This window comes from Sinocyclocheilus rhinocerous, unplaced genomic scaffold (assembly GCF_001515625.1).
Source record: "Sinocyclocheilus rhinocerous isolate Xijiao unplaced genomic scaffold, SAMN03320098_v1.1 scaffold1933, whole genome shotgun sequence".
Classification (NCBI taxonomy): domain Eukaryota; kingdom Metazoa; phylum Chordata; class Actinopteri; order Cypriniformes; family Cyprinidae; genus Sinocyclocheilus; species Sinocyclocheilus rhinocerous.
The window spans coordinates 43,945-62,382 of record NW_015665830.1 but is presented as its reverse complement, the minus strand read 5'-3'; the positions used below and the strand labels follow the sequence as shown (position 1 = coordinate 62,382).

The 18,438-nt window shown below is 38.9% G+C and overlaps 3 protein-coding genes across 3 annotated transcripts in view; 2 read left to right on the top strand and 1 right to left on the bottom strand.

Moving 5' to 3' along the window:
* Positions 1–1,794: 1,794 nt before the first annotated feature.
* LOC107731582 (gastrula zinc finger protein XlCGF8.2DB-like) lies at positions 1,795–5,169 on the top strand. The gene is made up of 2 exons (XM_016542702.1): positions 1,795–1,907; positions 4,376–5,169. The coding sequence occupies exons 1-2, from the start codon at positions 1,832–1,834 to the stop codon at positions 5,167–5,169; spliced, it is 870 nt and encodes a 289-aa protein (XP_016398188.1). The 5' UTR covers positions 1,795–1,831.
* Positions 5,170–14,224: 9,055 nt separating this feature from the next.
* The window catches only part of LOC107731592 (peroxiredoxin-6-like), a 5,603-nt gene continuing 1,389 nt past the window's right edge, over positions 14,225–18,438 (top strand). The window contains exons 1-3 of the mRNA XM_016542715.1: positions 14,225–14,307; positions 17,211–17,367; positions 17,440–17,586. Of these exons, the coding sequence (XP_016398201.1) occupies positions 14,225–14,307; positions 17,211–17,367; positions 17,440–17,586 (387 nt within the window). The remainder of the gene's footprint in view (positions 14,308–17,210; positions 17,368–17,439; positions 17,587–18,438) is intronic.
* The window catches only part of LOC107731591 (tensin-3-like), a 37,516-nt gene continuing 35,811 nt past the window's right edge, over positions 16,734–18,438 (bottom strand). Inside the window, exon 27 of the mRNA XM_016542713.1 lies at positions 16,734–16,746. The gene's annotated coding sequence lies outside the window, so the exon portion shown is untranslated. The remainder of the gene's footprint in view (positions 16,747–18,438) is intronic.

Below are 18,438 nucleotides of genomic sequence, written 5' to 3'. Positions count from 1 at the left end.
GAACTTGCATAAGCAGTCAATGCTGTCCAATACATTTGAACAAACTCACTATCACCTGCTTTTCCAGCTGCGTGTATTTCATTTCCTTCATGCTTTCAACAGAATAAACTGAATTACTTTCAGAATTAACTTGATTCTACTGTAAGTGATCATTTATATCATTCACAAAAAATCAATTATGCATGTAGTTTTATGTATAATAGAGCAGATAAGTGAAGCGAGTGTAAACAGACTGGGAGTGAATCTGCGGACCCACTTTATATTAAATGGCCTTAACAACTATGTAATTACATTTAAATTATTTGGTACAATGCACTTATTGTGCACATACATGTTTTTACATTGTACTTATATTTTAAAAATACCTGCATGTAATTACATCTGTAATTAATTTCTGTAATTACATTTATAGTTACACTGTTGACCCATCCCTTACACCTACCCATACCACCAAACCTGTCCCTAACCGGACCCGTATCCACCTCAATAGCAGCAGAAGTGTTTTGCAATACAATATGAACACAATAAGTACACTGTACTTATTTTTTGATGTAAGTACATAGTAGTTAAGGCCACTTAATATAAAGTGTGAGTGAATCTGCTGCTGATGTCTGTGTGAACGATGTGCTGATATCTGAGAGACGTTAAACCTAACGACACACCGTCAGACACGACGACTCCTTCATTCACCGCATCACAGCAGACCTCCAGCACTTCAACAGACTACATGTGATCTTACACGTGTTATAAACACAAGCCTAGCTCTTAAATATATACAGTACACTCAATACAACATTTAGACAAACTTAAGATTTATGTATTTGAATTGCATATAATAATGTGATGCATATTTGTCAGTCATGCATGAAACAGATTTCTGCCTGCAAAAAAAATCATGGCAAGCTTTATTATTAACTATTTGCAACTATTTGATTTGACTTAAATACTCATATTTTCAGAATGCATTTAGGCTATTCAAATTGCATAAAATAAGCATACATTAGTTAATTGTGAAGTCAATTACATTTATTGAGTTAAAGAGTATGAAGATGGCTAGCTGTGGAATAAGCAACATTCAGTTAGCTAAAATACACGAGATTGAAACACACAAACTGGATTTATTACAAATGATGACATACATGCAGAGAAATAATACAGGCTGCTTTATTTTAAACACATTTTGTTTTTGGTATAAACCCTTTGTTCAAATGACTTAGAATGAGGTTTATGTTTGCATTTATATTTTTCCTCCCTTATTCTACACATTTGTGCCACGGTTTTCCCCATTTGCTCCATCCTTTGAACTCTAATGGAATGAACCCCATGCTGTAAACTCCTCAGACAGAGCGTCTGCTTCACAGAAGAGAACTCAGGAGTAAGATGAGATGAAGCCAGCTCCTCACAGTAAGTGTTTCTGGATCACTTCCAGATCTCTGGTTTCTGACTGATCATACTGTGATGGGCTGTATAGGACCTCTCTCTCCTTTAGAATACTGTAAGGAGTTAGTGTGTAGAAATGTCATGTTTTAGATACAGTTTGTTAAATGGCTCTTATTGAGTGTAGTGCCACTCTGAATGTAAGTGATTCACCACATCATCTCCTGCTTAGGTTGTTTAGCTTTGCACAACTCCTCTTCATTGTTATCTCTTCATGTCAGAAGACGTTATCTCTGAATAATAAATTCACCAGGAGCTTCGCGATGGAGATTGGGGTCTTCAGGAAGCCCCTCCTACAGAATCCAGCAGTAAGTGCAGAAACCCCGCTGTCCGATCCTTCAGACGAGAGGAAAACAGGCAGAACAGCTGAAGCTCTCGTTACACGGCTGCGGAGATGGAGTTTGTTAAAGAGGAACGTGAAGATCCAGAAACATGCGGAACCACAGACGAAGACAGCGGCGAACAGAAAGGTTTGAGTCTCAGCAGTTCACCAGATCATCTGTGACTGCAGTCAGACAATCACAGCATCTGGGAGTTGTTTATTCATTCAGTCATTCGTTTATTTCATGGATCATAGCTTTGTGTCGGTTCGGCGAAACACTCAAAGCACGCGATCTCTAAAGCATGTGCATAACTTTCTTTTGCGGTTATTATATGGCAGAATATGACCGAAGGTCAGTAGCAAATGCATTAACTGTGAGGAATACTGATCTGTGTTTGTGTGAGTGAGAGAGTAAAGAGCATCTGTCTGCTGTAGCGCGGTACAGTTTGTGTTTTCAGCTTTAGTTACTCTCAAACTCACGCAGCGCATTTACAACCAACAGAACAGCATCACATATCACATTTCAATCCAGTATTATTGAGGATGTTTGATTAAAACAAATGTAGGCCTATGCATTTCTTGTTTTATTATAAAGAAATGAACGGAATAAAGATAGAGTACAACGGGGCTAAAGGCGCCTTTGATATTATTTTCCTCTAAACCACTAGATGGCAGAAAAACGTGGCGCAGCACTTTCCAAAACATCGCTTTTCAAGATGCACGTGTATATTTGTATGATCGCGCGCTGCAGCGCAACGCTGATTCTGGGCTTACTTGATCTAATATTTTATGCTTTTTAAAATGTTGTAGTAGATTTAAGTAGCAAATGAGAATCACTAAAATTAATGCATATATTTTGAGACAAAGGTCTTCTTAACGATTTTCAACAGTTTTTAAATAACAAAAGAATATGTAAAAGTAAGGTATTTGGGGTAAAAGCGCCCCTGCTGTTGGGGCTAACGGCACAGAGTAATTAACATGATAATTAATAGATGGCTGACTTTTCCATTTGTTGACATGACGTGTTAGATTCAGATGGTAAATATCATATATAATGTTGAGTATCCTTATTAGAGATAATCACCATGTTTAGAATGAAACCATCATTTTTAAAAACATGATATTAATCATATCATATAATAAAATATAATTTGTTGTTACTACTGTAAATATATATTCAATTATTATTGGATCTCCTTCAATTCTTTCAGAATCTTTACTTATTAAAATGATTTTGTTTCTGTATTTTAAATATATTTCAACATATTTTAATGACAGTATATTTATTGAACAAAAATTAATTATTTTATTTTCCAAAATAGTGCACACTTTGCTAAAGTGATTGGTTTGAACAAGTATTAACTTAGACATTATAAAGTATTTGTATAAATACTGTGTGCCTTTTACTCCATGTGTGGGGAGCAAAATATACATTTATAAGATTTTTAAACAAAATAAACAGCTTGTATGATTTATTTTCACACAACATCTGTTGCTCCATTAATGTTCTATACAAACATATATACTGTATATTTTTCTGCAATTATACATTTTAGGCGCAGTGAATAGCACATTTTTTCTTAAGGTGTGCATTTAGCCCCGTTGTACCCTATTATATAAATAAATGATATGTATTATAATTTAGCATAAAGCAATTATACATTATGTAAGGATATTAAAGTATTAAAGTGCATTATATAGTACAGTTAGGTTCTTTGCAAACCATAATTTATATGACTTCAATGTTAAACCCCTCAAACAATACCTGATCAACAGCTGCAAACAAATAATTCAACTAAATGTAAAGAATATAAACAGAAACTGGACATTTTTGCCCCATATCTCAAATTCTGGGGATATTGTGGTTAACTGTGGTGTCGTCTCTGCCCCGAGGCCTCAATGATTTCTGACTGGCACATAACCAAACAGACTGAACAAGTGTAAGCATCCTACAAACATGCTTATTTATGTTCATGAATTTCCACAAACAGCAAATATTATCAGACGTTTTTACTGACAGGTGAAGACTGTAATACTGCTGTTGTCCAGGAGATGTCCAGGACAGGATAAAGACTCCTTTAAAGGGACAGTGATCATAGTCCTTCCAAACCTGAAAGACTTTCTTCTGTGGAATATGAACACAAGACTTTATGAAGAATTTTGATAACCAAATAGTTAGTTCCCATTGACTTCCATTGTAAGGATGAATAATCCAGTGGAAGTCAATGGGAACTGAAACTGTTTGCTGACTAACATTCTTCAAAATATCTTCATTTACACTCGACAGAAGAAAGAAAACTCATTCAGCATTGGAACGACATGCCAGCTAATGATGAACATTTTCAGTTTTGGCTGAACTATCTCTTTAAGTCTAATCTCTTTCTGTCCATTTCCATCAGTTGGAATGAATTGGATAACTGAATTATTTTCTTTTTCTACCATGTAGTCTTCAGTTATGACCGTTTGTTTGTTTGTGTGTAGTATTTTAGCATCACAGTATTACTATGAAATAAATATATGTTTAAAATGTTTTTTGTAACCTAAAATATGAGAATGTTAACATTTAAAGCATGTAAAAAATGACATTTTCAACCATTTTTTTCTTTTTCTTTTCAGACCTGATGGAAGAGGAAAGTGAAGAAACCATTGAAGCTGAAACAGAAAGTGAAGAACAGAGTGAATGGGAAGAGGAAGGCGAAGAAATAAGTAAAGTTGAAGAGGAAAGTGAAGAACTGAGTGAAGAGGAAAGTGAAGAAGAACTGAATAAAAACTCTTCTAAAAAGAAAGTGTCACAAAAAAGAAAGTCGTGCACCTGCGGTCAGTGTGGAAGGAGTTTCACGTGTAAAAGAAGCCTGATGGAACACATGAGAATCCACACCGGAGAGACGCCTTTCTCCTGCACTCACTGTGGAAAGCTGTTTAAATACAAAGGAAGCCTTACCGATCACGTAAGAATCCACACTGGAGAGAAGCCGTTCAAGTGCACTCACTGTGGAAGGAGATTCACACACAGAACGAGCCTTTCAGGACACGTGAAAATCCACATCGGAGAGAAACCGTTCACATGCCAGCAGTGCGGGAAGGGTTTTAGAAGTAAAACATACTACAATAATCACTTAAAAACTCACTCTGATGTGAAGCCCTTCATCTGTCTTCAGTGTGGGAAGGGTTTTAGTTTGCCATATCACCTGAAATCACACGAGATCGTTCACAGTGAAGTGAAGCCGTTTCACTGCCCTCCATGCGGGAGGAGTTTCAGCAAAATGACTGAACTTAAAAGACATTTAAAGTCCTTAATACATAATAAATACCTGCCGCTAGAGAGATTCATGCTCCAGAGTGGCTCCTCAGCTCATGGTTTGCCCTCAGGACTGAATGTGTCCTTCACTAAAACACACCTCCTGCAGTGAAGTTCTTACCATTTCTGTCGTGTATTAAATAATGAAAACATGTCTGTGACTGTAAAAGGATGCTTATCTTTAACATTCAGGAGTAACACTTTTAAATGAATAAAACTACTTGTGTATGGTACCATTCAAGAACAACGTCTGGCTCTTATTTCTTCATGTATATCCTTAACAATTCAATGAATCAAAAGTGTTTGAAAGGAGAAGCATTGAGAACTGAGAATTCTTCCCTCCTAATAGTATTAAGAGCCTAAACGAGTGCTATGGTGTTTAAGTCAACTCTTACAATGTGGATGAAAACATCAGTACGATGTTTTCTGATCAATCTCACTTCCCTGTCATTGTCTGGTGCAGTGGTTCCCATCCATGTTCCTGGAGTCCCCAGCATGTCTCCTTAATTAATCAAACACACCTGGTTCATCTCATCAGCTGAGATCTGAAATGTGTGTCGAAATGTCAGTGATGTGCTCCAGAGTCGCTGCTCTAGTAACTCTAAAGACCTTAATAAGCTTGCTCAGGAATCTTTAGGGGCTTTCAAACTGAGTAGTAATGGGAACTCAATTATAGGAACTAGCCACCAGGTTGATACCCCGAGAAATCAATTTTCCGGGTTGCATTCGCAAGTGATGTAAACCTGCTGACAGCGATGCTATTTAAGTATGGCACTCAACATCAACAGCTGGAGGACGGAGGATGGAGAAGTGTCTGGACTTTCAATTGCCGTGCTTCTGAACTTACTGTTGCAGTCTATTGTGACAGTTTTTGTGCATTGCTGGTGGTTTCTGCTGTTATGAGGCTGATTGTATCTGTAACAGTAGCTATGAGCAAATGTGAAAACATAAAACGTTTTTATTTAGCAAAAAATAGCAGAGCAGCGGCCATTGAACTGAACGGGCGCATTAGCGGAGCATCACGGTAACACAATTACTGTTTCCCAGTCGTTACAGTCTGTTACTGTTTCCCAGTCGTTACAGTCTGTTACTGTTTCCCTGACGTTACAGTCTGTTACTGTTTCCCTGTCGTTACAGCCTGTTACTGTTTCCTGTCGTTACAGCCTGTTCCTGTTTCCCTGTCGTTACAGCCTGTTACTGTTTCCCTGTCGTTACAGCCTGTTACTGTTTCCCTGTCGTTACAGTCTGTTACTGTTTCCCTATCGTTAAAGTCTGTTACTGTTTCCCTGTCTTACAGTCTGTTAATGATCGACAGCAGCTGATATAAAGCGCAGTGACACCAGCACTAGACTGATTCTCATGCTTTCTCCCCTAAAACATCTGCTTCTGTCGCCAGTGCTGAAGAGAGTGAATGAGCAGACAGAAACTGAGAAATACTTAACATGCATATGGTCATTTTCAGCACAAATAAAGTCCATAAACACGACAGGTATGAATGTATTTGGTGTTTTTAGTCGGGGCAGTGCAGTACAAAGAACACTAAGTTCACTAATAAAATCCCTCACAGATCTTCAGTTTCTGGCGATCTGATCACATAAACCCTGATAGAGTTATGATTAATTCCACTGACATATGTGTGACAGCGACAGTAATAACAACCAAGAGAGAATCATAATATCAGGTTATACAGTGATAGTACATGTAGGCTAAAATGACATGTTTTTGATTTTTTGATTTTTATAGAACATAGAAGTAACATATATAGCCTAAGCTACAGTATGAATCATTATCAACTACAAAAATGTGAGGAGCAGAGTTTTACATATTCATTTTAATGAATAAAAACTTGACAAGATTTGAAAAAAGAAACAATTTTACAATATGCTGAAAATATAAGTTATTATTATAATAGCAAGAAATATTACTGAAAGTCTTACAGTTTTTTTTCAACTACTCACACACATTTTCAAAACCTTGCCTCTTTTTTTTCATAACTTTACACACAAATCCAAGAAATACACACAAAAAGTAAAGTGCCTCGCATCTCTTGCAAAATGAAGAACTGCATTCAAAATATCACAAACACATCTCAAAAGCAAACATTTGCAAACACCTTTGCCATAATATTAATTCCTGTTAGATTATTGTGTGTTGTGTTTTACAAAAAGTGTTTTATGAAATTGAAAACTGAGTCAAAGGCTGAGATTAGTGTATGGTTTTGCAGATTCGGTGTGACAAGTGAAGATGCTGTGTGCAAGCAGCTGAAAAAAACTAATACAGTAAGAACAGAGAGCGGTGAAACATGACAGAAATAGAATCGCTTCAGTCGTCTGTTGTCTGTATCAGAAAGATTTCAGCTGGGTGTTTTATTTTAATACTCACACAAACAGGTTAACTGGAAATCCTCTTACTTCATATACATATTTAATATTCATGAGTGATGATATGATGAATTCACTAAATACTAATAATGTCTTTCTGCTCTATATCTGCTCCAAAAGATAAATGACCGATTCGAGTTACTGTGAAGATGGAGTTTGTTAAAGAGGAGAGAGAAGATGTGAGCGATGAAGAAACACACAGAGAGGAAGATGAAGATAATGATGAACAGAGAGGTTCTCGACTCTTCATTAATGACTGATGTGTGTGTGTGGGGAAAATTATATGAGCTGTTAAATAATGGTGTTTTTTTTCAACTAGTAATAATAACATTAGTTTTACTATTTTCTCAGGTTCTTGGGTAGGGATGTAACGATACAAAATGATACAAAAAGAAAAGAAAAAAAGATGGTTCTGTATGTACCTCGGGTTTGAAGTCATGGTTCAGTATGTTTTAAATACAGCAGTGGAAAAAGACAAAAACAAAATAAACTAAAATTTTTAAATTTTCTTTTTTATTAAACACTGTAATAGTACATCACTGATAGTAAGATGAGATGTAAAGCAGGTCTCAGGTGTGGGAAGCTCTGCATGTGCAGTGGATAAATCAACACTACACACATGCATCCATACTGAACGTTTATAGTGTGAATACCTGAATCACTACTGTAGACCTCTAAATATCATTAGTGATTGTACTTCATTAAGTACATTAATTATAACATGACTGTTGTCATTGGTTTGTGTCCAGCATCAGATCATGTGTTCATCTGCCGAGAGATTACAGATCATTTAGTTTCTTATTTGACCTCATTGTCTGAACTGGTTTTAGATCTGCTGGAAGTGAAGATGGAAAGTGAAGAAGTGAATGAAGATCATCAGAAGATCATAACTGCAGAACAAACACAGACTGAAGATGATTTCTCCCAGAAGAGAACAGGAGCCAAGAAATCTCCGTTCAGCTGCACTCAGTGCGGGAAGAGTTTCACGCTCAAGGTCAACCTCAACAGCCACATCAGAGTCCACAGCGGAGAGAGAAACTTCAGCTGTCTGCAGTGCGGCAGCAGCTTCTTCAAGAACGCAGACCTGAAGAGACACCTGCAGACTCACAGCGGAGAGAAGCCCTTCAGCTGCTCGCACTGCTCCAAGAGCTTCACACGCAAGCAGAGTCTGGAGAACCACATCCGGATCCACACGGGAGAGAAGCCCTTCACCTGCCTCCTGTGTGACAAGAGCTTCATCCGCAAGCGACACGTCAAGAACCACATGCGGATTCACTCCGGAGAGAGGCCTTTCACGCGCCACGAGTGCGGGAAGAGCTTCACACAGGCTACGATCCTCAGAAACCACCAGCACTCGCACTCTGGAGAACGACCCTTCGGCTGCGATCGGTTGCGGGAAGAGCTTCATCTCAGCAAAGCACCTGAAGATACACCAGAAAATCCACCAGAAGCTCCTCCTGTGCTCCTTCTGTGGAAAGATGTTTTCACAGCTGGGTTACCTGAAGGAGCACCAGAAGATCCACACCGGAGAGAAAGCTCACGTGTGCTCGGTGTGCGGGAACAGCTTCTCCAGAGCCAAATATCTGAAGGAACACCAGAAAGTCCATTCGGGAGAGAAACCCTACAAGTGCTCGCACTGCGACAAGAGTTTCAGTCAGTCGGGGAACCTGAAGATACACGAGAGAGTTCACAGCGAAGAGAAACCGCACCGCTGCCCGCCGTGTGGACGGAGCCTCATCACCTCCAGCGCTCTGCTGTCGCAACGGAGAAACTGTCTCCAGAACTTATCCCAGTGAGGAGATAAACTGATTATTCATTATTATTTATATGCATAAATAAGCTTTCCATTGATGTATGGTTTGTTAGGATAGGACAATATTTGGCTGAGATACAACTATTTGAAAATCTGGAATCTGAGGGTGCAAAAAAACTAGTTCTTAGCAATGCATATTACTAATCAAACATTAAGTTTTGATATATTTACGGTAGGAAATTTACAAAATATCTTCATGGAACATGATCTTTACTTAATATCCTAATGATTTTTGGCATAAAAGAAAAATGTATAATTTTGACCCATACAATGTATTGTTGGCTATTGCTACAAATAACCCCAGCGACTTAACACTGCTTTTGTGCTGCAGGGACACATTTGCTTGAACATCTACATGCTGAAGAGTAGCAGCACTTTCTACATTAAATACTTTAACTGTGTGCAGTAACATTTCTCAGACAATTAAAATAAGTCTATAATTAAGTCTCCATGCATATCCGCAACAAATTCATTATATCAGTCACAGTTTATGAGAGTGAATTGAAAAGACGTGCAGTGAGAACATGAGGAGATCAGAAGTGTGCTGGAGAACTAAAAACTACAGCTCTGATGTAAATATGAAATAAACACCTTTGCAATACACAAACTGTGTACATTACATTGATCAGTTTGGCCATATGTTCATTCATTGCTGAATAAGGCACATTAATATTATTTATTGGCTTTAACCAAGACCACTGTATTATGCTTGGATTGTACATGATGAAATGTCTGTAAACGAGAGCAGAATGTTGTACAGAGCTGCTCATTTAATGAGCACAGATGTGCTTGAGTTCAGCAGATATTCAATATTATTTCAACATTGTGTCTCAATTCTGTGGTAATAAAGCTTTTATTTTCACAACACTCCTCCAGATCTTACTTTATGCTTGTGGGGACAGAGGTAAGGAACACATTATAGGCCTACATTTGTAGCTCAATAGCGACTGGCTAAGCAATGACTAAACGGTTGGACATGAATGCAAATAAATATATACATTTATTCAAAGTCATAAAACAATTAATAGTAGACATTTCATCATCAGGGTTTCCCAATCCTATTCCAGGAGAGTCACTTTCCCAAAGGGTTTAGTTTGATCTCTAATTAAACGCACCTAAATCAGCTAATCAAGGTCTGTGTGTTCACTTTAATAACAGTCGGGTGTGTCGCAGACTGAATAAGCAGGTTGTCCAAGACTAAACTCATGGGTTGAAACTGGATAAACAGACAAATTACATTCAGGTTCATCGATTGAAATAGAACTGGCAGGTAATTCACAAACAGATACATTAGTTGAGACCGAATAGGGAGACACTACTAAACTGGGTGTATTGGTAAAGACTGATAAGACCGACTGTTCAAAACTAGAAACATTGGCAGGTACTGGATAGACAGACAGTTCACCAGTGGTCTAACAAAGAGTGAAAAATTTAAGGGGGTCTGAATACTTTCCGTACCCACTGTACATTTAAAGTCTCTGGGGTAGTGATAAGGCTAACGGAGCAAACAAAAGGTTCATTCATGGCCCCCATGGCCATGACGGGATTACCTGGGCATATAGCAAGTTCCTTCGACCGTGACATGACAGGCTGAAAGTGTATTGCTGGGCGCCACCACCATACAAGGAGCTGAAGCGAGCGCTGCTGCCTCGGGAGGTTCTGCAGCCTCAGCCGCCACCTCTGGAGACACCATAGTGGACGCCGCCACCTCAGGAGGTTCTGTGGTGGTGTATGCAGCCCAAACACACCAAAAAGCGATCCCCATCATAGGAAGCGCTTCAGACTGGGGAATCAGTTCCAGAACAGGAGGGCTAGAGTGCGTGGATTTGGGGATACCAGCTGCGCGTACAGACACCAGCGGTGCATCCCTCAAACTGGATACCAGACTGGGATACCGAAGGGCTGACCTTGATAATCTGGGTGCAACAGACAGGACGTGACAAGACTCTGGAACATCAGCTGTGATGTGACGTGACTCTGGATGATCAGCTGTGACGTGACTCTGGACGAATAGCTGAGATGTGACGTGACTCTGGCAGATCAGCTTAGACGTGACGAGCTCTGGCAGATCAGCTGAGACTTGACTTGACTCATGACGATCTGAAGATCGGACTCTGTGTCATGTTTCTCCGCAACACCCACAGTGAACACGGAGTCGACACACAGCAGAACAAAATAAAAAAAATAGCTTAGAGAAGAACGGGGACCCTCACGGGTTAATCGTGACTTTAAAGGTTCATTTACTCCATCACAAAAAAAGTCTATCAGTACACAATCTGGCAGATCAGAATAACACGCAATATCCAGATACTCTTGAAGCGTGTGCCCTGCTTTAAGGCTAATAAAAGTTTTGCAGTGTCCATACTTGGCCAATGTCCACATGAAAAGCTACTGGGTCCGTGCGGATCCATCTGCAAGGCTTTATTAAAGGGTGTGGTCATGAAACAGGCATGGGTCAGACAATGGCAAACAGGTATATTAAGGGCAAGACAGAAGAGTAATCCAAAACGGGCGTGGTCGATCAGCGGCTAACAATATCCAGAGGGCTTGACACGAGGGGTAATCCAATAACACGAGCAGTAGTCCAGGCGAGGTGCAAACACAGTACGAAACAGCAGGCAAAGGGTTAATCCAAGATAAACGGGCAAAAATCAGGTAACACGGGAAAGCAGGCAAGAAAAGACTATGACTAGGAACTAAGGACTAGAAACTAGAGCAGGAAACTGGCTCCGTAATGTGTTACCACTAGGAGAGCGATAAACGCAAACAATACTCGGCGTTGAATGGTGGTGTGAGACTGATTTATATAGTGTGTGTTATTGGTAGCAACTGTGTGTGATTAGTTTCAGGTGAGCTTGCGATTAGTGCAATGTAGTCCAGGGTGATGTGTAACAGTCTGTGTGGTGTGAGAGTCAATATCATGGGAGGACGACCTCTGGTGGCAAGCGGATGGAAGTTCATGGACCGGATTCGTGACAAATACATTTCTATTTATATTCAGTATTCCATATAGTAGTTTAATAATAGTCTTCATTAAAGCTGTAGTCTAGAAACATTCATTAAATATAAACAAGATGTTTGATCGCTTGCACAGCCGCGTCTCTCTCTCTCGTTTCACAAACAGGTTGAAAAGACGATAGACGTGTAGCTCATGAATAAATGATTGGGAGAGATTACTTGGAAATATTAAATATTATTATCCTGTCCATATTTTCTCTCCCTGTAAATCACCTGCATAACCTGTATAACCTGTATCATCATCCCTGCTCACTTTACAGCACAGTTCACTGTAATTCAACACGCATTCATTCATTCATTTGTTTGGACTCTCAGTTATGGAATTTTAGTCGCTAATATTGCTTTCTCTCTCAGGTTAACATTTGTTGTGGAAAAATTGCATAAATAAGACAAAAATACAAGCTCCTGCAAATAATGTTTGCTTGATTTTGCATTAAATTCTGCATTTGCAGAATTGTGAAATCCTGGCGACTGAGCAGTGCTTCAGTGTATCGAAGCCAAAGTAAACTTGAGTGTGTCTTTAGAGTCCTTGTGAAGTTTCAGTATATCATATAAATTATCAATAATGGTCAATCTAATCATCTTTGAGCTGCTTTTCCTGAGCAAATCTACTCAACTCTACAATGAGACTCCATTGATGTGCTTGAGCTGTTAGATGGACATTTATGATCTTAGCAGATGTTTTATCATCCAAACTGTTTCCTAGAAAGTTCACATAGAGTGTAAGTGTCAAATACTAGAATCTGTAGCTCTAATGTGATGTAATGAATATGAGAAGAATGAAGCTGATGCTGTGAAAGTGCTGGATTGAGTTACTAAAGATCAGTGAAGTCATCCATCAGCAGCAGAATAGGAGTGTTTGTGGATCACAGTGCAGGAACTCTGTCCTTCTACAGCGTCTCTGACACAATGAGCCTCATCCACACAGTCCAGACCACATTCACTCAGACGCTCTATCCTGGGTTTGGGTTTGGTAATTTTGGATCATCAGTGAAACTGTGTTGATGAATCAGAATAGATTGATGAGAGATTCTACCCATAATGCTTTGAGCTGCATGATAAATCTGTAACAGTGAGATGTTATGAATCTCTTGCGCAAAACATTACACATCTCTTGCAAAAGCAAACACTTATTTCAAAACTATTTTAATTCTTATAAAAATAGTGTTTTTGCATATTAACTCGCACAAATGATTGGCCATATACACGCCAAACTACACAGATGGGACAAAAGTAAAACAAAATCTTTCAAATCTTGTGTCTTGTGCTTGTTCAGTGTGCAGGAGTTTGTTATAACACTCACATGTACATGTATGTGCAAAAATACACTGTACATACAATATGTATGCACAAATGATAAACGTTACAGTTATTGAACTGGACTGAATCAACACTGAACTCTATAATGACACTATTGGCTTGTTAGAGCTGCTTTACAACTGAATCTGAATTAGTTATTACCGTTTTGAAACCGTCTGTATTGTATAAAGCATTATAGAAATAAAGGTGATTGACTTGTATGCATATTCAGTATATGTTTACAAAATACTGTAAACAAAAATGCAGGGGTGAAAAAATTATTTGTTTCTCACGACACAGAGCTTTGATTTCTAAGTGTTCAAATTAGGTATACACTACAAAAAGAAACGCAAGGTGGAAAAATAATTAGTTTCTTCCTCAATACATTGAGTTTTTTCTAAGTGGACAAATTATGTCTAAATGTTTTCACACATGATCATTATGTCATCAGTAAATGAGTGTGGCATTTAAAAAGGCATGGCAAAAATCTGAAACCAGTGAAATAATCACTAAAGTAACAGTGAGTGAGGGGGAAACTGCAGTAAACCACCACATGTGTAGAGAAGAAAACGCCTGCTCTCTCACACCCTCCCACACACCAAACCACACTTCCCAGCATGCAACACCGAGACACAGAGACAGACAGATGCTGCAGGATGCTGTTAGGAGACGTCTTTCCCAACTTCGAAGCCGATTCCACTTTTGGCCGAATGAAACTGCATGATTTTCTGGGAGATTCGTAAGTGTCTTGTGATGTGAGAGTGTGTTGTGTGTTATTTGTGTTGCTCTTCATAGATACAGTAGTTTTATTCTCAATGTCCACTACTTGAAGTCACATCTAACAATAGACCTCTCATTTCTCTTCTCCTCTGTGTTCTTATTATTATTCAGTACTTCTTATTAGTGTAAGGAAATGAACTGAAATGAATGATTCGGATATAAGATATGAGTTGTTTGGCTTGGCTATAAGCGAGTCTCTCTCATAATGTCCTCACAATGGACAACATGCAAAGTTAGTACGTGTCCAAAGCTGCTGTCTTTGTCTAAATCGTGGTTGTGTTTGTAGGTCAGGCACCACTTTTACCTCTTCAGCTACATGAAAACGCTGACAGACTCTGACACACATAAAGACCAGAGTCAGCTAAACACACTTTCACTATGTGTGTGTGTGGTTCAGGTAAACCGTATGCTGTGGACTACTATCCTACAAGGATAGTAAAACCTGACATTTTTGACCTTGTGTGGCCATAAAGCCAATAAAGCATTTTTGCAAGCAAGCAAGTTTTGAGGTTTTTCTGTATGTTTGCCAGTGTTCACATTCATCTCTGATTCAGCCTGGCATTCAGACAATCTTTTACCAGTCAATGACCTTGGATCAGTTATTGAATTATTGAAACACTCATAAGTCACTGATAAAATGTCTTCAGCAAATGAAGGATTGACCCTCGTCTCATTTCTGTGGTCCGTTGGTCGTCATAGCTGGTAAACCTCTATAGAGATGAATGGAAACTACAACAAATATAAGTTTCACATTCACATTTCCTCCAATACCAAAAATAAATAAATAAATAAATACACTTGATAGCTTTTCTATGACTTTGCAAAAGAGGAAAGAATGTGGAGAGATTGATTACATTGCTCAGAAGACCGATGTCAAATCTGCAGTCACTCCCTCAGCCATAGTTTTAGAAACACTCATGCAGCAGCATTAACTCATTTACTATAATTTAATGCCAAGGTAATATAACACAAAGTATAGACTTTATAGACTGTACATTAAAGTTGAAAAAAAAGAAATATAAAGAACTTTGCTAGATTTACAATGTCAATAACTGTGGACACACATCATCACAAAACTGCTTTAAGACGAGCCTCCAAGATCAGAGAAGAAAAGCGTAACACTGCGACACTACACTGAATAAACTGCTTTTGTGGGAAAACAGCTTATCATTTAATGAATCAATAGCCTGTCAGCTACTCTTCAACCTGTTTGCCATCAAGCATCCATTTTGGATTGATCTATTTTCAGAGTCTCCACCCCCCAAACATGCTTTTTATAAGATCATTCACAGACTATTTTTCTACAGGTAGGATTCAGCTTACAGCACTTGATTTCACTGGTATCTGCAAACCAGACTGACTGTTGCAAAACTGAAATTCAGTGATATTAAGGCTGTAATGTGATTGGTTATCAAAGCACACATGATCCAATCCAGTGGTAGAACTGCAGAGGTTATGTCCATCTCTGGAGTCCAAACACAGAACTCAACAGTGATCGGATGACTGATCCACTGCATTGCTGATACTTTACTCATAATTTAAGAGTCAAATTTTCCAAATATCTGTCACAGACACCAAAGGACCTGAATGAAAACACAGACATATAATAATCTTTATAAACCGGATAGTTCCGGTCCTTGGTTCTGATTGGCTGAGCCGCGTTCGAAGCTGTTGTAAATTACTCTACAAAGTAACATACACCTTTGTTTACGTTTGTGTGTTGCTCGGCAACCACTTTGTTGCAACCACAACTGTTTCTGAGGAGCTACATTGTTTGGTGGAAGAATACTGTTTTTATTAATATCATTACATTTTATTTGCTCTGTTTTATTTTGTGAAACCTTACTATGTATATGGAATAACCGTTTTATAAAAGCAATAAGCCCCGTGAAGCCGTGGTTTACAGTGAATTTATAACAGCTAAGGGGGTTTAACGCAGCTTTACGTCGTACCTAACAACGCCCCTTAGCTGTTATAAACTCACTGTAAACCACGGCTTCACGGGGCTTATTGCTTTAACAGTTCTTTATAAGTAAACAGGGGCTTAAAGGTATTGTAGTTACTCACGACTGGTCTCAAGACCATTTGCTGGTCTGGTCTTGGTCTTGACTCGGTCTTGCCCTACTTTGGTCTCGACACACTCTGGTCTGGTCTTTATGTGGTCTTGACCAGTGTTGGGAAAGTTACTTTTAAAAGTAATGCATTAAAATATTGCTTTACTCCCTAAAAAAATTAACTAATTGCGCTACTTAGTTATGAAAAGGAATGTGTTATGTTACTTTTGCGTTACTTTTCTCATCTGGGCTGGGCTCGCTTTTTTGTTTTTAATATAAAACAGTTATATTTTGGCAAATGTAAAAGCCCTTTCAGACCAGACGTGAAATGAATAAATCTCAAGCTGAAGGAATCAAATAATAAATAATAAAGTATTTAATGTTAACATTTAATTATTGCAGATATGTCATATTTTCAAAGTTTGTATTTCACAGTTTTTATTCATTTTGAGGAATACGGAATCTGTTTCTGTGTTAGTGAAATGAGTAAATAAATGCATGTTGACATTAGTCTAGAATTACAGTAAGCGTTGTGTTTGCATGCATTTACTCTGGATTTCTCTCAACGTAGGGACAGGAGAGCTGTCAGTCAGACAATGGAAAAAAAGTAACTCAGATATTTCCTTTGAAATCAAAAAGTAATGCATTACTTTACTAGTTACTTGAAAAAAGTAATCTGATTACGTAACTCACGTTACTTGCCCCCAACACCGGTCTTGACTACTCTACTAGTTGTAGGATTCTGAAACATTTAAAGCACAGAAATGTCTCTGATTGTGACTCCATGAATGAAGTGTTTCTTCGTCAGCTGGGGCGTCCTGTTCTCTCATCCTGGAGACTTCACTCCCGTCTGTACCACTGAACTCGGCAGGGCAGCTCAGCTCAGTCCCGAGTTCAGCAAGCGTAACGTGAAGCTGATGGCGCTCTCCGTCGACAGTCTGCAGGAGCATCACGACTGGAGCAAGGTTTGCCTCTGTCCGTCTGAAGTGTGTGCTTCTGTTGATCAGCTGGTAATGAGTCTCCACGGCTGATTTCAGGACATCATGGCCTACAATAACACAGAGCCTGGGAGCCAGTTTCCCTTCCCCATCATAGCGGATGATCGGCGGGAGCTGGTGGAGAAGCTGGGCATGCTGGACCCGGAGGAGAAGGACCACAACGGGATGCCACTCAGCGCCAGATGCGTAAGCACAGAATTAATGAATACGGGTTGAGAATAGGGCTGGAAATGAGTGTAGAAAGAGTTTTACGCTTTTCTTTTTCAAGGAGTCAGTGAACGTGAGCATGTAAAGAACGTGTTTGTCCAGATCAGGAGGTCAAACTAATTAGGGTAAGACAGGATAAGAAGGTTTTCTTCCTCATCTTGATAACCCAGACAGCAAAGTCTCGTCTCAGCACGTTTGACGAATGTTTATGCTATTTTTTAATTTCATCTGAATATCAACATTTGTGAGATTGTGAAAAATAGTGACATTGTATTATATGTAGGGCTGTCATCATTAACACGTTACCGCATGCGATTAATTTGACAATCCTTAACGCATTAAAATAATTTAACGCAATTAACGCTAAATTACTGAAGCATAATTTCTATTCTAACCCTTTAACCAAATTTTGCTTCTCTGCTTGCGATTAGATCATTTTAAGCTGCTAAACTCCGGGAAAGTTTTCAGTCCAATGATCCAGTAAGGGAATGCATTCAAACAATCCGTCCAAAACAGTGCTAATATAAAGGAAACCAGGCTGATTACATCAGAGATTGCAGAGAGAACAGAGACTCGCGTTGCGTTTTCAGTGAATTATTAATTCCAGTGTGTTTCGCTTTTTAACACAAGCTCTGTCATATTCTGTGATTGTCTCTGAAGAGCACGAGCCCTCACACGTCGCGCTTTGTGTAAAGTACAGACTGAACGGATTGTCAACACATCCCACCGCTGTATGGCCAGATGAGACGCAAACTACAGTTTCTCGACTGGATAACCAGTCTCGCTAGTAAAGATTTGATGGATAAAGACTGCAATCAAGGTAAAGATGAT